This window comes from Typopeltis vanoorti, chromosome 8, assembly GCF_054136105.1.
Source record: "Typopeltis vanoorti isolate ZY-2024b chromosome 8, IOZ_Tvanoo_1.0, whole genome shotgun sequence".
NCBI classification, from domain to species: Eukaryota; Metazoa; Arthropoda; class Arachnida; order Uropygi; family Thelyphonidae; genus Typopeltis; species Typopeltis vanoorti.
This window is the reverse complement of record NC_143556.1, coordinates 2349223-2367828: the sequence shown is the minus strand read 5'-3', so window position 1 is coordinate 2367828 and position 18606 is coordinate 2349223. Positions and strand designations below refer to the sequence as shown.

General features: G+C 37.1%; 1 protein-coding gene across 4 annotated transcripts in view; it reads left to right on the top strand.

Annotated features, from left to right (window-relative positions):
- Window positions 1–18606, top strand: part of LOC150103677 (ras GTPase-activating protein raskol-like) — a 770313-nt gene that overhangs the window by 207724 nt on the left and 543983 nt on the right. For all 4 annotated transcript variants that reach the window (XM_090396487.1, XM_090396486.1, XM_090396489.1 and 1 more), the window contains one exon: window positions 4854–4968. In XM_090396487.1, the coding sequence (XP_090252613.1) occupies window positions 4854–4968 (115 nt within the window). The remainder of the gene's footprint in view (window positions 1–4853; window positions 4969–18606) is intronic.

The window sequence follows — 18606 nt, the reverse complement described above, 5'->3', positions numbered from 1 at the left end:
GTGTGGTTCTTTTACGATAATAAAAATTTTAATTATTTGAAATTTCTTAAATAAATTTTGACAGAACAGCCACACGTTGGTTCACTAAATGTAACAAACCGGCGGTGTTGACTAGGCAGGATAATCGTTAAAAACCCGTATATATTCAAAAAATTCTCAAAAGTTAAAGCAAATTTTGATAAAGCCACTTCACTTTAATCGTTGAATATAATGATACAGGGATTATAGCCTTCTCACCGACCCGAATCGCTAACAAAATTAAAATGAATTTTAATTAAAGTTAAAATTTATTTGAACTAAAGTTTAAAAAATTCTTGCATTTTACAAGTTATTAAGAATTTAGTAACTTGAAAAAAATGTTTAATAATTTTTATAAGTAGAACTATCTTTTAGGAAAATAAAAGAAACTCAAGATAGATGAGAAAATAAGAAAAGAATTCAGAAATAATTAGAACATTTAATATAAGTATTCAAAAATAAACATCTTTACAAAATAACAGAAAATAAATTAAATTACATAAATATACTTGAATTTTTTAAATTAAAATTTTAGGGTTTTTGATTTCATATTCACAAAATTAGAAATAATGGTCTTAATGTTTAATTCCGCACATATATCATTTTCAATAGCTATTAACGCCAAACTAACAAGCCTTTTTTTTGTGACGTACTTGTTCTTAAGTAGGTTTTAATCAATTTCAACTTGGAAAAGGAACGTTCACTGCTCCTACACTAACAGGTATGGTTAATAGTATTCTTAAAGCAATTGAAAAGTTAGGGAAAGATAAATTATTGGACACAATAAAATTAAGAATATCGGAAAGATTTTGAATATTTAAATTATCCTTCCGAAAAATATCCCGGAAAGCACATAACTCGTCATATATAATAGTTCTATTGCATTTACGTCTTTATTGTCGCCATCCTTCAAGAGAATTTCTAAATTGTCACAATTTTTTCGTAAATCTTCGTTATTAATTTGTAGTATTCTATACAATAAATTGAAATTATCATAATATGTTTTTAGTTGTTCAAAACGTTCTATTAACGAACACATTGCAACTTCTAGAAGTGTATAAAACACATTCACTCTAAATTTATCTTCTGGTGATAGTGGCGTTTCGTCGTAATGCTCGTAGTCAAATTGTCGTGTCTTCTTTTGTCGTCGAACTTCAGTACCAGTTTTAAATTCTTGTTCTCCATCAACCTCTTCACTCAGTTCTTTTGCCGTTTTTAGAACTTCTTTAAAATTTGTATCTGATCGATACTCTTGTAAGAATATTTTTAAGTTTCAATAGATTCTAAAGCAAGTGTAATGTTCATATTTTTGTTTTGAAGCATTTAATCACAGGGTTTATTCTGTTAAGTAAATCATGCCAAGTTATAAGAGAGCAAATAAATTTGTAGTCCTTTATTTTAGCACATAATGTTTGTGCTTCATGCTGTTTCTTTATTGATTGCCCAACGTTTGTAAGAGAATGAAAAGAAATTGTATATTTCTTGAATAATTGCAAAGAAACTAATTGTATCTGCATTCGCTTTGGCTGCATCATTAATGATTAAATTTAGAGTATGAGCAGCACATGGCACATAAAAAAAAGCTCGAGGATTTTTGTTCAAAAGCAAATTTTGGAGCCCATATTTTTTCCCTTTCATATTTGCCCCTCATACCCTTGACCTCGCATGTCTTCAGTGGGAATGTTCCATTTTTCCAGTTGTTCCATTATAGTTGCACATAAACCACGTCCTGTGGAATCTGATATATCTGCAAAACCTAAAAAGTTTTCCCTGATCTTGACAATTCCATTGTCACAGGAAACAAAGCGAATAATAATGGTCATTTGTTCTTTTATTTTTTTTATTTTTTATTTTTATTTTTTTTATTTTTAATTTTTTTTCTCACCAGAGGTCAGGCCAACAATTGTTGTAGTGGTTGGTCAGTGTCTTTAACAAACCAGTTTGATTGTAGTATAGCTTGTTTCCTGTGTATAGTTGTAGTGGTTGGTCAGTGTCTTTAACAAACCAGTTTGATTGTAGTATAGCTTGTTTCCTGTGTATAGTTGTATGCTCCAGAAGATGACCTTGACATAAAGGTCAAAAAGTCGAATGTAGATTTTAGTTATATTAAACTAAAGTTTTTATTCAAACACGGTAGTTGTCTCCATAATTTTCAAAAATGCATTCGGATCACCATGTAAGCCTAAAAGAAGTCATTTGTTCTGTTTTACTTGCATCAGGTGTGCAGTCTAAAATTATGGAATAATATTTAGATTTTTGAATTGATAATAACATTGTATCTCTGATTGTGTTACTTAAAGTTTCCAATATTTCATTTTGACTGTCTTTACTCAAATAGTGTACACTGTTGTTTCGTTGTAGGGCCCTTTCAACATGATTTTCCATAACGGGATCATACTTCGCAAACAGTTCGACTAATTTTAAAAAATTGCCATTATTCCTTTCATATAATTTATCAGATGATCTGCAAAAAGCTAAATTTTGGCTACCAAGTAATTTTATCATTTCAATCAAGCATTCTAAAATACTCGTCCAATGTTTCTTTTCCATTTCATACATGCTTTGAGTCTGGCAATCAATAGTAGTTTTGTTTTTTAAATTTTTATCAAGTTACTTCCATTTTAAGAAATTTTTCATGTGAGTTAAACTAGTCTCATGTCTATGCAAAGTTGTACTTACATTTCTCCAATCGTTATAACCTTCTACAAGACTACTTGATTCAGTTGCAAACTTGCGAAAAGTTTGCAACAAAAGCAAAAAACAGAATTTAAAGTTTCGGAATAAATGAGCCATGTTCTTATCACAAGCTCACCGTTTTCCATTTTTCTATTATAATACATGTCGCCAAATTTACAACCATATGTATCTCTGAGATACATTATATTTTTCTTTTGAACAGGCCCCATTTCAATTAAACCAACTCGTAATTTTTCATCAATATTTTCCCATTCACCTGGATCTTCTAAATTTACAGACTAACAACGTGTTGATTTCATGGTCAACTACAACTAAATTTTCTCTTAACTGTTTTTCACTTAAATCATGCGTCTTGTTATCTTGTTCAATAGTTGCAATAGTACTTTCATGCAAACTGGATGATGTGCGTGGTTCGTCAACTCTGATTTCTGATGTATCGAGTTGGTTACAATCTGCAGCAGAATATTTTAATAAATTTATTAAGAGCCCCAGTTTTTTTCTTAATATCTGCTTCTTTCGCAGCATGATACTTATGATTTTGTGCACCAGATAACTTTTGTTAAATTTTTGATTTCATTTCTATTTTATACTCACAAAAAATTATTACACAACACGACACAGAGACAAAATAATAGTCCACACTGTGCTACTGTCAGTAGTCTACTGAGATGAGTAACATATTACACAACACGACACAGAGACGAAATAATAGTCTGCACTGTGCTACTGTCAGTAGCCTGAGATGCGTACCATATGACTGGTTAACTAGCAACAAATGTTTTGTACGAAAATTCGTTTCTGCGCATAAAAACCATTCACCGTTTCACTTTAGATAGACTGCAACAGACATAACATTCTGCAGACATTCTCGCTGCAAAATTGTAAACAGCCAGCTGATCAAAGAGGTGGCAATATACAATTTTTTAAAATTTTTATTCGGTGTATCCAGACTTATTTATTTTAATATTGATCATTCTAAGAATTTTTTGTTTTTATTATAAAAATTTTTTTTCTTAAAAATGAACCATGCCCCGGTGGCAGCGCCCCCTTCTTAGCGGCGCCCACATGCTCTGCATGCTCGCTTCCACCAGCCCTGCATATAATTGTATTGTTTTGAAAACTGTATTGCTTTTCCTTTTGGAAAGCACTGTTCAAAGCACCTTGTCATGTGCCTTTTCCAGATCTACAAAACTTAAATATAGATCCATGTTATTTTCCCATGACTTTTCAACTATTTGTCTCAAAGTGAAAATCTGATCCAGTTTGTTCTTCACCAAGCTTCCTTTCCACAATTTTTCTTAACCATGTCTCAAGTTATATCATTAATAACTTAATAATAATATAATATTATTATGATGATGATATAATAATAATAACTTATATCGAAAGTTTATTTTTCAATTGGTTAGAGTATAATAAATTTAGTTTAATCCTTTATCCAAGTGTGAGCAAACAAAGTTTGCACCTGAAAGTATCTTCAGGACTGGGTTAAGGTGGTACAACACCAGGGCAACTCGTTGCAAAGGTGGAGCAAGCTACCAACACTCCTATCTCAGTATCTCCTATAATGCAAAACACATCTCCTTGCGGATATGTCTAATGTTATGCATTAAGGGAAGGGCCACTACCCAGACTAATTTCGACCTTTATTGAGGTCTCTTCAGTGGGAGCCAGGCCCAAGTGGAGATATCAGGCGGAAGCATTAGCAGGTCATCTCTACCTGTAGGAATTCCCAATTGGTGTGCCACCCTTTTTTTATATAATTTACTCTGGATTTAGAGAAAGATGTTGAAAGTTTATTTTTCACTTGGACATAACATTAGACATATCCACAAGAAGATGTGTTTTGCATTATAGGAGATACTGAGATAGGAGTGTTGGTAGCTTGCTCCACCTTTGCAACGAGTTGCCCTGGTGTTGTACCACCTTAACCCAGTCCTGAAGACACTTTCAGGCGCAAACTTTGTTTGCTCACACTTGGATAAAGGATTAAACTAAATTTATTATAATAACTTATATCATATAAATCATGTATTATATTATTTATATTATCCAATAAATTTTAAAGGATTTTGATATTCTCAGTTTGAATAATGTTTTTTTTTATTTATTTTTATTTATTTATTATTTTTTTAAAGGTATCCAGCTGTTATGGGAAAATCTAGTCCCAAAGAATGTCCTTCTTTAAGGATTAAGGCTCGTTTTCTTCAAATAGATATTCTTCCAGAAGAGGAATATTATAATTTTTTGCAGGTTAAGTACCTTTCAGTAATTCACTATGATTTCCTAATTAGTAATGCTGTAACATTATTGTTTTTGAATTGATATTATTGTTATCATGATTGTAATGTTAATTCACTTCTCTATAATGAAATTTATTCTATTTTGAATATTGGAAGTTGGCATAAGTTTTTTTGAATGTTACATAAATATATAATATAGCTAAGTTTTATTATTAATTATTAAATATTTATTATAACTTTAGCAGAAATTTTAGCCTTAATTGGTAGTGATTGCACTCCAGTCATCCCTCTCTCCAGTTCCTCCATCCAGCTTGTATCCTGCATCTCACTTACTTCTCAGCCTCTTTTTTGAATCTAAGTATCTTTTACTGTTGAATCTAAAGTCTCTAACCATCCTGATGACATTTCCTTCCAGCTCCAGATCTGTCTCCTGGCTACCATCCACTTTACAACACATGTACTCTGTCTTACTTGTGCTCAGTCTCATACCTCTCTCTTCCAATACTTTCCTCCATGTAGTTAGCTGCCATGTCATCTCTTGATTCTGCACACACAGCACGATTCATCCATATACAACATTGTCCAAGACGCGTCTTCTCTCACCTTCTCCATCACCAGTTCTATACTTATTATTATTATTATCATTATTGTGAGACACCTCCAGGGAGTCCAAGGACTTATCATAGGAGGGAAATCTACTCTACTTCACTAAATGCTTCTCATCCTCTCCACTATTACTACTACTTAATTCTCCTACTATGACATTACTACCATCAATGCCATCTATTTCCCTTCATCACCAACAACACTATTTTTTGTCTGTAAATTGCATGTGTTTTGAAGGCTGATTTGTCTGTATGCAGGATTAAAAACCCGAGTTTCTAGCAGAAAAAACCCTGCTACCTCCCAGCCCATATAAGGATTTCCTTCATCATGATGAGAATCGAACCCAGGTCTTTTCCAATCCAATGTTCCGGTGTTCTTCCACTTGTTCTTGTGCTATAGAGGTGCCTATTATTCCCTCCAGACTTTGCATGATCCTCGTTCAAGACTCACTAACACAGTTGACACTTCTTCTTTTTTTTTTTCTCCAGCTTCTCCCACTTAAGTAGGGTCGCTGTTTTTAGTGTGTCTCTTCCATATCCTCCTGTCTTGGACTGTAACCACATTCAAGTTCTTCATCCTCAAGTCCTCTTCCACCAGCTCCCTCCATCTCTTCTTTGGCTGCCTGTGCTTCTTCCTCCCTTGCACATCCATCTGCATGACCTTTCTTTCCACATACTCATCCTCGCTCTTCATCACATGAGCAAACCATCTCAACCCTGCCTCCTGTATCTTCACTCCTAAGTTCATAACTTTCACTGTTCTCCTTACATAGTCATTTCTCAGATGATCCTTTCTGGTCACACCACACATCCACCTAAGCATTCTCATCTCTGCTACCTCTATCCTGCTAATGTTATTTTTCCTCAGGGCCACAGTTTCCATAGTATACGTCATAGCTGTTCTCACCTACTCTACTTCACTAAATGCATCTCACCCTCTCCTGTAGATTTTGCCTTTTAGATTGATCAGCACCCTCTTATCACATAGCACTCCAGTCATCCCTCTCTCCAGTTCCTCCATCCAGCTTGTATCCTCTATCCCACTTACTTCTCAGCCTCTTTCACTGTTGAATCTAAGTATCTTTTACTGTTGAATCTAAAGTCCCTAACCTTCCTGATGACATTTCCTTCCAGCTCCAGATCTGTCTCCTCGCTGCCATCCTCTTTGCAACACATGTACTCTGTCTTACTTGTGCTCAGTCTCATACCTCTCTCTTCCAATACTTTCCTCCATGTTTCCAGTTTAGCTGCCACGTCATCTCTTGATTCTGCACACACAGCACGATTCATCCACATACAACATTGTCCAAGATGCGTCTTCTCTCACCTTCTCCATCACCACCTCCATCACAATATTAAACAGGAATGGACTTAATGCTGATCCTTGATGCAAGCCAACTGTCACTTGAAAATTTTCTCTCTCTTCCAGGCTGGTCCGAACTCTTGTCTTCACATTTCTGTACATCTCTTGCACCAACCTGACATATTTCTCATGGTACTTTCTTCTCCCTCAGACACCTCCAGACTTCTTGGTTTGGCACTCTATCGTACGCTTCCTCCAGATCAATGAACACCAGCTGTAGCTCCCTTTGTTTCTCTCGAAACTTTTCCATCATCGGCCATAACCCTAAGATAGCATCTGTAATCGATCGACCAGGCATGAAGCCAAATTGCTACTTTGCAATCTCCCTTCCTCAATCTCCATCAAGAACTCTTTGTAGAATTTTGATGGTGTGGGACATCAACTTTATTCCTCTGTAATTCTTACAGTCTTGTGCATACCTTTACCCTTGTAGATGGGGACAAGAGTACTTTCCCTCCGCTCTTCAGGTATATTTTCCTGTTGGCAAGCTTTTATGAACAGGTCCCAGAGCAGGTCAATTCCCTCTTCCCCCAGTGCCTTCCATGCCTCCACTGGGTTCCTGTCAGGGCCCACCGATTTTCCATTCTTCATCCTTTTTATGGCCTCCTTCACTTCCACTCTACTAATGTTCTGCATCATCCCCTCATAAGGCTCCCAATCTTTTCTGTGAATCCTTGCATTTTCCTCATTCAAAAGTCCTTCGAAGTATATTCTCCATCTGTTTCTTATATCCACATCCTTCCTTAATACTCATTCTCCAGAGTCTTTGATTTGCCTCACATGTAAGATGTCCTTGGATGCCTTATTTCTAGATTTTGCCAAATGATAAATTTTTCTTTGTCCTTCCTTTGTTTCTAATTGATCATAAAGATCTTGATATGCCATGGCCTTCTCCTGCACAACAACTTTCTTGGCCTCTCGCTTTCACTCTCTCTCTCTCTTTCCTCTTCCACTCTTGACTTGTCCCACTTCTGCTTTGCCTTCTTCTTTGTTGTCACTGCTTCTTGGACACTACCCATCTTATCTTCCATATCTCCAACCACCTACACTGAAATCTATAGTTACTCCATGCTCACCTTTCCTCTCTTGATCACGCTACTTGTGACTCTTTTCCATAGTACTGCTATCACAGTCATTAAAACCTGAGATACTGATATCAAAGTCACCCAGCTCCTTCCACTGTCTACATTTTATGCAAACATGCACTCCCCCATCTCTTGCCTGCCACATTTCTAAATGATAATTTGCAAAATGTAATCTTTAAATGGTGGTCAAATGAGGGACAACGAATCACTAAAAATGTACAGTGGCTGCCATAAAAATATTCTTAATATTGATAAAAATTTCTGACAAATATTGATTAAAAAAAATTGCACAATATACAGTGCAATATATTAGGAAAGTACTTTAAACTTAGAAAATTCCAAATGCAAACAAAAAAAAAAAAAAGTAAATACCAACAAACCAAACCAAACAAATATCTTAAATTGTACATTTTTTTACTCACTTATGGTAGCCACTGTACCTCCATTTACTGACTGATTGTCACCCACCATTTAAAATTCACATTTTGCAAATTATAGTACAGGATTTTTTAACATGCTGTGCCTCTGGCATATCTGCTTCCTTACATTTAGAAATGTGGCAGGCAAGAGATCGGAGGGGTGCATGTTTGAATGAAATGTAGATAGTGGAAGGAAGAGACAGGTAATTCTGATATTAGTATCTCAGGTTTAATGGCTGCGATAGTGGTCCTATGGAACAGAGTTATGAGTATGATCAAGGGGAAGGAATGCAAGCATAAGTTAGCTATAGACGTGACATTAGGTAGTGTGGGAGATATGAAATATCTGAAGGGAAGTCTTGACTATGTCAGTGAGTCTTGAGTGAGTGGGTCGAGTGAAGTCTAGAAGGAATAACAAGTATAACAATGCATCGATGTTTCTCTATATGTATGCTAGAAGTATTAGGAATAAAGGAAGTGAAGTGATGGAATTGATAGCCTCATCCTGTCCAAAGACTATTAGAATCAGTGCAATGGTTGACAGGTGATATCCTGAAATACAAGTATGCTATGTTGCCAAAAGTGTCCAGATACCCCCAATAGGTCTATGTTGCCTTGCCTGTATGACACAGATGCATATCTGCAATGCTATATAAGCAAAGGCACATAGACATTAGCAGTGTAGACATTCTTTGCCATCAGAATAAGTGGATGAAAAGAGTTGAGCCCATTCGAATGTGGTATGATAGTCAGAGCCCACAAGTTCAATCATTTGACCCAAGTGATTTTTGCCACATTGCACATCCCCTAGATTACTATTAGTGAGGTTATCATGATGTGAAAATAAAGATAGAATCACCAAACTCCTCTCCAGAAAGAAACTGACAAATCGGAACCTGTGAACTCTCAAGTGTGTTGTCACAGTAAATTGTCAGTCAGCCTTAGTGGCCATCACAAACAACTTCCACATGAGCTCTGGAAATCCCATTGACAGAACTATTCACCAGAGGTGTTTGCTCTTGGGTTTCATGGTCATGCTGTGGCTCATAAGCCCATCATTATACCTGCCAATGTCATTGTCTGGAATGGTACAAACAACACTATCATTGGACTGTGGATTAATGGAAGAGAGTTATGTGGAGCAATGAACTGCAGTACACAATGTGGCATTCTGATGGATGTGTCTGGTGAATGGTTGACATCATTCATCAGATGCCTGATGAATGATGTCAGCGTCCTTCTCATTATTGCAGCAATCCTCTGTGTTAACTGAAGGTAACACAGAGGATATGTTTGCAATGTGTCCTGTGAATTTCAGGTTTCTATCAATTATCAACCCTAGATCTCTTGTCTTCCCTACTTCCTCCAGTGTAGCTCCTCCAATAGAGTATTCAGCGTCATATCGATGTGTCCTAAACCTCAAGACCTTACATTTTGCTGCATTAAATCGATACCCCATTCATTTACCCATCTGTCTAACTTATTCAAATCCTCTTGCAGGGCTACCACATGTGCACTATTACTAATAACCCTTCCTAGCTTCACATCAACCACAAACAACTGAATATCCCCCTGAAATCCACTGACAATGTCATTGATATAAAGGTTAAACAATATAGGTCTCAGTACTGAGCCCTGTGGGACCCCACTTGTAACCTTCTGCCTCCTTGAAACTTCCCCACCATACACAACTCTCTGATATCTATTGGACAGCTAATCCTGAATCCAGTTGACCAGCCTGACATCAAAACCCATGTGCTGCAACTGAAATATCAGCTTATCATGTGGCACCCTGTCAAATGCCTACGCTAAATCCAAAAAAATGCAGTATATGCCTTTCCCTTATCAACTGCTCTTGTAACTTTATTATAAAAGGCAATCTCTGCAGATGCCTACGTCCTTCCTCATTCAAATGCAAGCGGTGTCTCTGGCATACAATTGCTCTCTTTCCTCAAATGCCCTCCAAGCATCCACATATTACAATCCTCTCTTCTGACACATTCTAGCTGTTATGTTATTCAATATTACTGCTCTTCTGCTCAGCTCATCACTATCATACCTTGGCAACATGCACACTATCTCTCCTCTCTGCGTCTTTTTTCGTACTACCTCAAGCAAGAATCTCATATCTCTCACTGCCTGCCCAGATTGCATTGTGAATGGTTGTTGTTTGGCAATTCAATTATTAGAGGTGTAGTAAACAAGAAGAAGATTCACAAGATTTGGTTTTGTGGAGGTAAAATGAATAGTAATTGAGGCAGTGGATTACCTCTCAAGTCATTCGTTCCTACCATCACAATAATCTCATCCACCCTTTCACCCCTCTTAATTGCCATAGCCACACTTTCTATCTTTCCTCCAGGCAAACACTTGTCACGCATCCTATCTTGCACACCACGAATCATTGAGTCCCCATATATTACACCTCTAACCACCCTGTTCCTCAATTGCTCACATGCATCCTCACTCTCCCCCTCTCTCTCTCTCTCTCTCTCTCTCTCTCTCTCTTCTAACACTTTATCTCTGTGTTCCCCTACTTACCTGCCTTCCTGATATCACTCTTTGAAACCTGAGTTGGTGAAGATGAGGAAGACGTAGAATGAAATGAAGAAAATTGTTGACATGTATGGAAGAGTGAAAAAAGAAGAAAACAAATGATGTCTGAATGAAAAATGGTAACGAAAAACCTGAGAGTGGTGTTGTTTAGCAGTTCAATTATTTGAGGTGTGGTAAACAAGAAGATGCACAAGATTTGGTTTTGTGAAGGTAAAATGAATAGTTATTGAGGCATGATATGAAGACTATGAGGCAAAGTGATCACCTGAGTCATAACTAGCCATATGCAGATTTCTGTGTTGTTGTTGTTGTCGAGTCGATTAAAGTCCCTACAATCACAACTAACTCTCTCGCTCGTTTCTTCCTCATGTCCAATGCCTTAATTATCGTACTCATTCTCCCATCCGGGTAGCAGACCATATGGACTCTGTCAATAATTAGCCCTCTAATTATGGAGTCTCCATATACTGCTATCGTGGAATCACTCGTCACTTCTTTTACTCTTTGTTCTTTCATTCTGATTTCTTGCATACTTTCATTAATTTCCACTAGATGCCTAACATCACTCAACATATTCTTCATTTCATTTTTCATTTCCAATATCTGTTTCATTAAATCTTGCATTCTGATAACTTCACTCTCTATCTCGCTACCTCTCATTCGGCCGCACTTTACTTCCTTTTCCTCATCCATACTTTCTTTCACCCCCTTATCACTAACTTTCACTTGTACATCTTTGCATTCTTTCTCTCCTTCAGTTTCTCCAACTTTCGGTTCGCTTCTGTTTTTTGCAACTTCTTCCGTAACTTTCGCTTCTACATCTTTGCATTTTTTTACTCCCTCAGTTTCTCTTACTTTCATTTCATTTTGGTTTTTCATAACTTTCACTTCTACGTTCCTGCATTCGTTCACTCCATCAGTCTCTCTATCTTTCATTTAATTTCTGTTTCTTTCATGTGCATGAACAGTATAAAGCTCAGGCCAGGATGGTAACAAGGGTGGTAAGAAAAGCAAAAGCAGATTATGAAAGGAAATTGGCCATGCAGGCTAAAGAGAATCCCAAACAGTTTTTTCAATATGTTGCAAGTAAAAGGAAAAATGCTCATGGTAGAATGATCTTAAAAAATGCTGAGGGTAGGGAGGTAACTGAATCAGTCGATGTTGTGGAATTACTGAGCGAGCACTTTGCAAGAGTATATCATCCAGGTGGTGGCTTTGCGGAAATGGAGGAACCAACAGCTTATACTGGAATTGTGATGAATGAGGTAGAGGTAACTAGTCTATTACAGAACCTCAATGTCAATACATCTGTGGGATTGGATGGTATACCAGCTCGTGTCGTACGTGAAGCGGCCAAAGAATTGTCAGTGCCCTTGACCATTATGTTTAATTTGAGCCTCAGGACTGGGTCAGTCCCAAGGGGGTGGAAAGAGGGGAAAATAGTTCCACTGCACAAAGGTGGTTCCAAGGCTGCTGTTGAAAATTACCGGCCAATCAGCATAACAGGAATCATTATCAAGGTCTTAGAGAAAATAGTCAAGAGGAAAATACAAGATTGGATAGAAGAAAATGGGATACTGTATCGGGGACAGCATGGTTTTGTGAAGGGTAGGTCATGCCTCAGTAACTTGCTCACGTATTATAACACAGTGACGGCTGAACTGGATAAGGGTAATGGGTTTACAGTGATTCTGCTGGACCTTGCTAAGGCCTTTGACAGGATACCACATGGAATTCTAATCAGTAAATTGCAGCATATGGGAATGGACATAGGGTTGGTGAGATGGATAGGAGGGTGGTTGACGGAGAGATATCAGAGAGTGGTTTACTCAGGAGTAGAGTCCACTAGACGGCCTGTGACTAGTGGTGTACCACAAGGATCTGTTCTTGGACCACTGCTGTTTAATTTGTTCATAAATGATATAGGAAAGGATCTGAGAGGAACAGTTCATTTGTTTGCGGATGATGCGAAGTTGGGTAGGGCAATAGTGAATGCAGATGACGTCAAAATTTTGCAGGATGATTTGGATAGATTGGAGGTCTGGGCTAGGGAGAATGGATGTCAATTTAATGTGGCAAAATGTAAGGTTATGCATTTTGGGGTGAAAAGATGGGAGGCAGTTTACTGCATTGGTGGAACCGTGCTCCAGGAAATTGATGAGGCACGAGATTTAGGAGTGTTGGTGGATAAGGAATTGAAATTTAGGGGACACATTGCAAAAGTGGCCAAATCAGCTCATCAAATCACTTGGTTGCTGAAGAATACGTTGACAAGCAGAGACAAGCAGGTTATTGTTCCTCTGTATCGAGCCTTGATAAGACCTCATCTCGACTACTGTGCTCAGATTTGGTCACCTAGGTTTCTTCTTGATGGGGAGGAGGTGGAGAGGATCCAGAGGCGAGTGACCAAGATGATAGCAGGTCTGTGGAATGAACCGTATGAGAACAGGTTGAGGATTTGTGGGTTGCAAAAATTGGTTGATAGGCGGAGGAGGGGAGATATGATTGAGACATTCAAATTACTGAAGGGTTTCTATAAAATTAATTCAGAAGATATTTTTGAGAACAGGGCTGGTTGTGGGAGGACTAGGGGACATCCATGGAAACTGGGCAAAAGTGTGGTTAGTAAAGGTGTTAGAGCTGGGTTCTTTACTTTTAGAGTAGTGAATGAGTGGAATGCGCTCCCTGAGTCTGTGGTGGATGCTGTGACAGTGAATGAGTTTAAGGCGAGGTATGATAGATACTATATGAATGTCGGATAGTTGTGATGAAAATGATTTGGGGCCTCCCTCGATGAGTCTAATGACTCCCTGGAGTTGACCGTAATAATAGTAATAATAATAATAATAATAATAATAATAATGTTCATTATATATCTTTTCAGTCAGTTTTGCATTCTGTGTGTCATGGTCCAACAGTATATCGCACTGATGACAAATCCATAATTTCTCTCATCTTTCGCTCATTCTTTCCCTCTCCACAAGGATATCTCTTACGTTCCACCATGCATACATATCACACTCAGGACATCGAATCAGTTTTGAAAAGTCTATGTCGCCCATGGTACTTGGCAGCATTCGCCTAATAGCACTAGTCGATGCCCGTGTGTGTGACCTCCTGACTGGCATTGTGTGATATTTAAAATGGCAATTTAGACTAATAATTCTGATAAAATTCACACCAAAAATCACTCAGACACACTTTGTTCTCAAAAATAAATAATGAAACCCTAAAATTTATGAAACACAGCCAATTATTATTCAAAACAGCACTTAGTTTCCCAGATCTCTTTCTGACACTACACAACTTACGGCCCACTAGTGGCCAAATGAAGAGAATTGTTGACATGTATGGAAGAGTGAAAAAAGAAGAAAACAAATGATGTCGGAATGAAAATTGGTAACAAAAAACCTGTGAGTGGTGTTTGGCAATTCAATTATTAGAGGTGTGGTAAATGAGAAGATGTACATGGTTTGGTTTTGTGGATGTAAAATGAATACTGATTGAGGCATTGGATATGAAGACTATGAGGCAAAGTGATCATGAAGTGATCATCTGAGTTGTAGCTAGCCATATGTAGATTTCTGTGTTGTTGTTATCGAGTCAATTGAAGAGCTTCTAGATATGACTGTGGATCTGTAGACCTGTTTTGGCAATCTGTTGAACTTTGATGGAGTAGAGCTTTTCTCTAGGGTTATTGTTAATTTTCTGTAGAGCAGCAGCAATTACTGGGCAAGAATAAATATGGACAGGTGTTAGTTCAACAACTCCTCGACAGATTTTGCATGTTTCATAGCTCTTACTACTATCTGGATGAATTTTCGTGCCTTTAAAATGTTCCATCCTTAGTCTGGTGATGATTGTGGTAATTTCTCTATTTTCATTAATTTCACTGATTTCATTCTTCTTCTTGATAGTTTGTTTTACCAATCTTGTTTTGGGGACAGAGTTACCATCAGTTAGTGATAGTGGGTATAATTTTTGAGGTAAGTATCTTACTTCTTTGGCTAGTCTCTCTGCTCTTTCATTGCCTTCAATATTTACATGGGCTGGTATCCATTGAAGTGTGCAGTTCTTATTTTTCAAATTTAAGGTTATTAGTAGTTCATGAATTTCCTGTGTGAGATTTGTTTTTCCATTTTTTAATGCCTCAAGTGCAGATTTTGAGTCGCTATAGATAGTTATTCCTTCTATAATGTTTATTATTGGATTTGAGAGATAGAATTTGAGAGCTGTTTGCATGGCTGTTAATTCACAAGTGAAGTTTGAAGCTATTTTGCCAGCTGTGGTTTTGATTTTTTCCTCGCCTCCAGGTAGAGTTAGAAAAACCCCTGAACCTCCTTGGTTGAGTGCTTTATAAGATTATCTATCAGTGTAGGCAATGACGTGGTTTGGATTATTTATGTGATGTATAGTGTCAAGTCCTTTTCTTTTATTTTCATGCTGTGAATCTTTTTTTTGAAAACAAGGTTCTAGGAGATTTAAGTTAATCATTGTGTTCTTTGGTAGAAAAGTGGAAAAGAATGGTTCTTTGCTTATTTCAATGGATAGATGCTCTAAGGATTTGTTTACTAATTTCGTGATCATATTGTAAAAGTAGATAATCTCTTTAGTCTAGATTTTCTTGTCCAGGCATCGAAAGTCCTGGGTGAGATGTGATCCTGTTGTTGGCTCCTGATTCTGTTAGTGAATTTAACTGTGGAGAGTTTTCTTCTGTCTTCTAGTATGTGAAGCCCATTCTTGTTGAGCTTTTAAATTATTTGTGAATGAGACTGCACCTATAATAATGTTTGCAGCTCTTGATTGTACTCTGTCATGTTTTTCTTTTGAGCTAGTAGAAGCTGGAGCCCAGATTGATGAAACATATTCCATAGTGGGTCGTATGAGTGCCGTAGATGTAGTTTTGAGCGTCTTCGGTTTTGCAACCCACTTTGTTCCACGAAGCCTTTTGATGATATTAAGCTTTTTAAGAGCTTTATTTCATATATTTGTAATATGAGTTGTAAATCTCAGTTCAGTATCTAGGGTTAGGCTTAAGTATTTTGAAGACTGTTTTTTTCTATTTTGGTATTATATATTTTGATTTGAGGATTGTAATTGTGTCTATTTTTTCTATCAGTGGAGAAGTTGCTCAGTTTTGTTTTTTCTAGGTTTATCTGTAGTTTAAGTTCCTTTGCCCATTTTTCTAAGCGTTTTATTGAATTATTTAGGACTTTTTCAGATTGTTGAGGATTACTGCTTGTGCACCAGATTGCTATATTATCTTCATAGCATGCTATTTTTGTATTATTTATTATGTGAAGATAGATATTGTTCATATAGATGAGAAATAGGAGTGGACTTAAAACAGAACCTTGTAGGACTCCAGCCCAAATTCAATGCATGTTGGAATAAATTCCATTAACTTTTACTTTCATTTCTCTTCCTTTCATGAAATCTGAAATCCAGATTAATGCATTTCCCCTTATTCCAGTATCGTATGCAATTTTTATTAATTTTTGTTCTCCAGACATGATCGTAGGTAGCTGTGAGACCCAAGAATATTGCTGTCATCTTCTTTGGTGGTTTTCTTGAAATCCATCTCTGACTGATTGGCAAAGATAATATAATTGATCCTCTGTACTGTGTTGAAACCTGTATGCAGTTTGGTAAAAGTTGATCTTGTTGTTTTATAAGAGCGAATTCATAAATCTGGTATGTATTATTCTTTCGTTTAGTTTACAGAGAGTACTAGTCAAAGTTATTGGTCTGTATCTTTTACAGTCACTAGGGTTTTTGTTTGGTTTTAGTAAGGGTATAATGACTGATGTTTTCCAGATTTTTAGTAGTTTACCTGCATTCCAGGAAGTGTTAAATATCTTCAGAAGGCAGTTTTTGGCTATTTTTCCCATGTTTTTGATCATATGTCCAAAGATGAGATCAATTTTGGGTGATTTGTCACGGTCAATTTGATAATTGCTGTTTCTAATTCTGTCATTGTGAGGTAATGAGTAAAGATGTGTTCAGAAGGATAGGTTCTGGATTGTATCAGCAGATGTTTTGCAATTTTCCTGCACTTTTTATCTTCTTTGTTTTATTGCAGCTTGCTTGCATAGGAGTAATGTTTGGCTAGTAAATTTGCCATGTATTAGCTTGTTGCTGCTGTATTGATTCCTGAGGAGACTGTGTTTTAAGAGTGATCAGTATCTAGAAGCGTTGCATTGTTTAATATTTTGATGATGTTCCAGTGTTGTGAGTCTTTTCTTGGATCTAATCTATTGCAGAATTCTTCCCACTTTTTTGCTTGCAGTTAGAAATTTCATCTTCTATGTTTTGAGTTAATTCTATTAACTTCTTTCTGTTGTCTTCTGTATTATTTTGTTTTAACTTTTCACTGATAATATCTCTTTCGGCGATCATAGCATTGATATTATGATCTTTTCAAAATGGAACCAATTGTTTTTCCTGAGTCCTCTTGGAATTGAATTTTTTGCAGCTGTCTGTATGTTGTTAGTTAGTTCTAGTAGTTGCTGATCAAGTTCATTACTAGTGGGTGTGCTACTGCAATATGTTTCTAATAGTTGTGTGTATTTAGGCCAATTTACTTTTCTGAAGTTCCAAGATCTCTTTGTCTGTGGTTTTTGGTCTAACTGCAAATTAATGGTTGTGATAATAGGTCAATAATCGCTGATGACATTCTTTAGTATTTTCCACTGGGTAAGATTCGCAATTTCATAATCTATTGCTGTGATGTCTAATGCTGATTCTGTGCTTGTTATTTTTGACAGATATGTATTTTGCTTGTTGTTTATGATCTCAAGGTTTTGATCATCAATTATGTCTCCTATTTATTATTATTATTATTATTATTATCCAGGCCTCCATGCAGTCAAAAGACTCATCGTGGGAGGTCGTTTTTAGGAAATACAAAGGCTATCATACCACTCCTCGAACCCATTAACCATCTCCACTCCAACCACTCTCTCAGGCAATGCATTCCCAGGTTCAACCACCCTCCACACAAGGAATCCACTCCTCACCCTCTTGCGCACAGCCTCCTTTTGTAACTTCCAGGAATGGACTCCTTGTCATCACTCCTTCCTGCCGCACCAAGTGAAAGAACTCTCCAATGTCTACCGTGTAACTGCCTCTCAACAGTTTAAAAGTCTTGATCATATCACCTCTCCTTCTTCTATCCACCAAACTCTGCAGTCCACATTCTCTCAGTCGATCCTCATAACTCATATTGTACAGTCCTGAAACCATCTTTGTTATCCACCTCTGTACCCTTTCCACAGTCGATTTATCCCCTTCAAATCTGAGAACAATAGTCTAAGTGTGGTCTGCTCAGGGCCTTATACAACGGAATGATAACTCTTTTATCTCTGCAGCGTCCTTCTCAGTATTGCAGCAATCCTCTCAGTTACCCTCACTGCCTTTGCAATATGCTCCCTGAATTTCAGTTTTCTATCAATCATCACCCCCAGATCTCTTGTCTCCCCTACCTCCTCCAGTACATCTCCTCCAATCAAGTACGCATCCCGATGGATCCCAAATCTCAAGACTTTACATTTTGCTGCATCTTTCCGATCTAGTTGTGCTCCTTTCTGATCTAGTTGTGGGGAACCCCAAGTTGGGCTT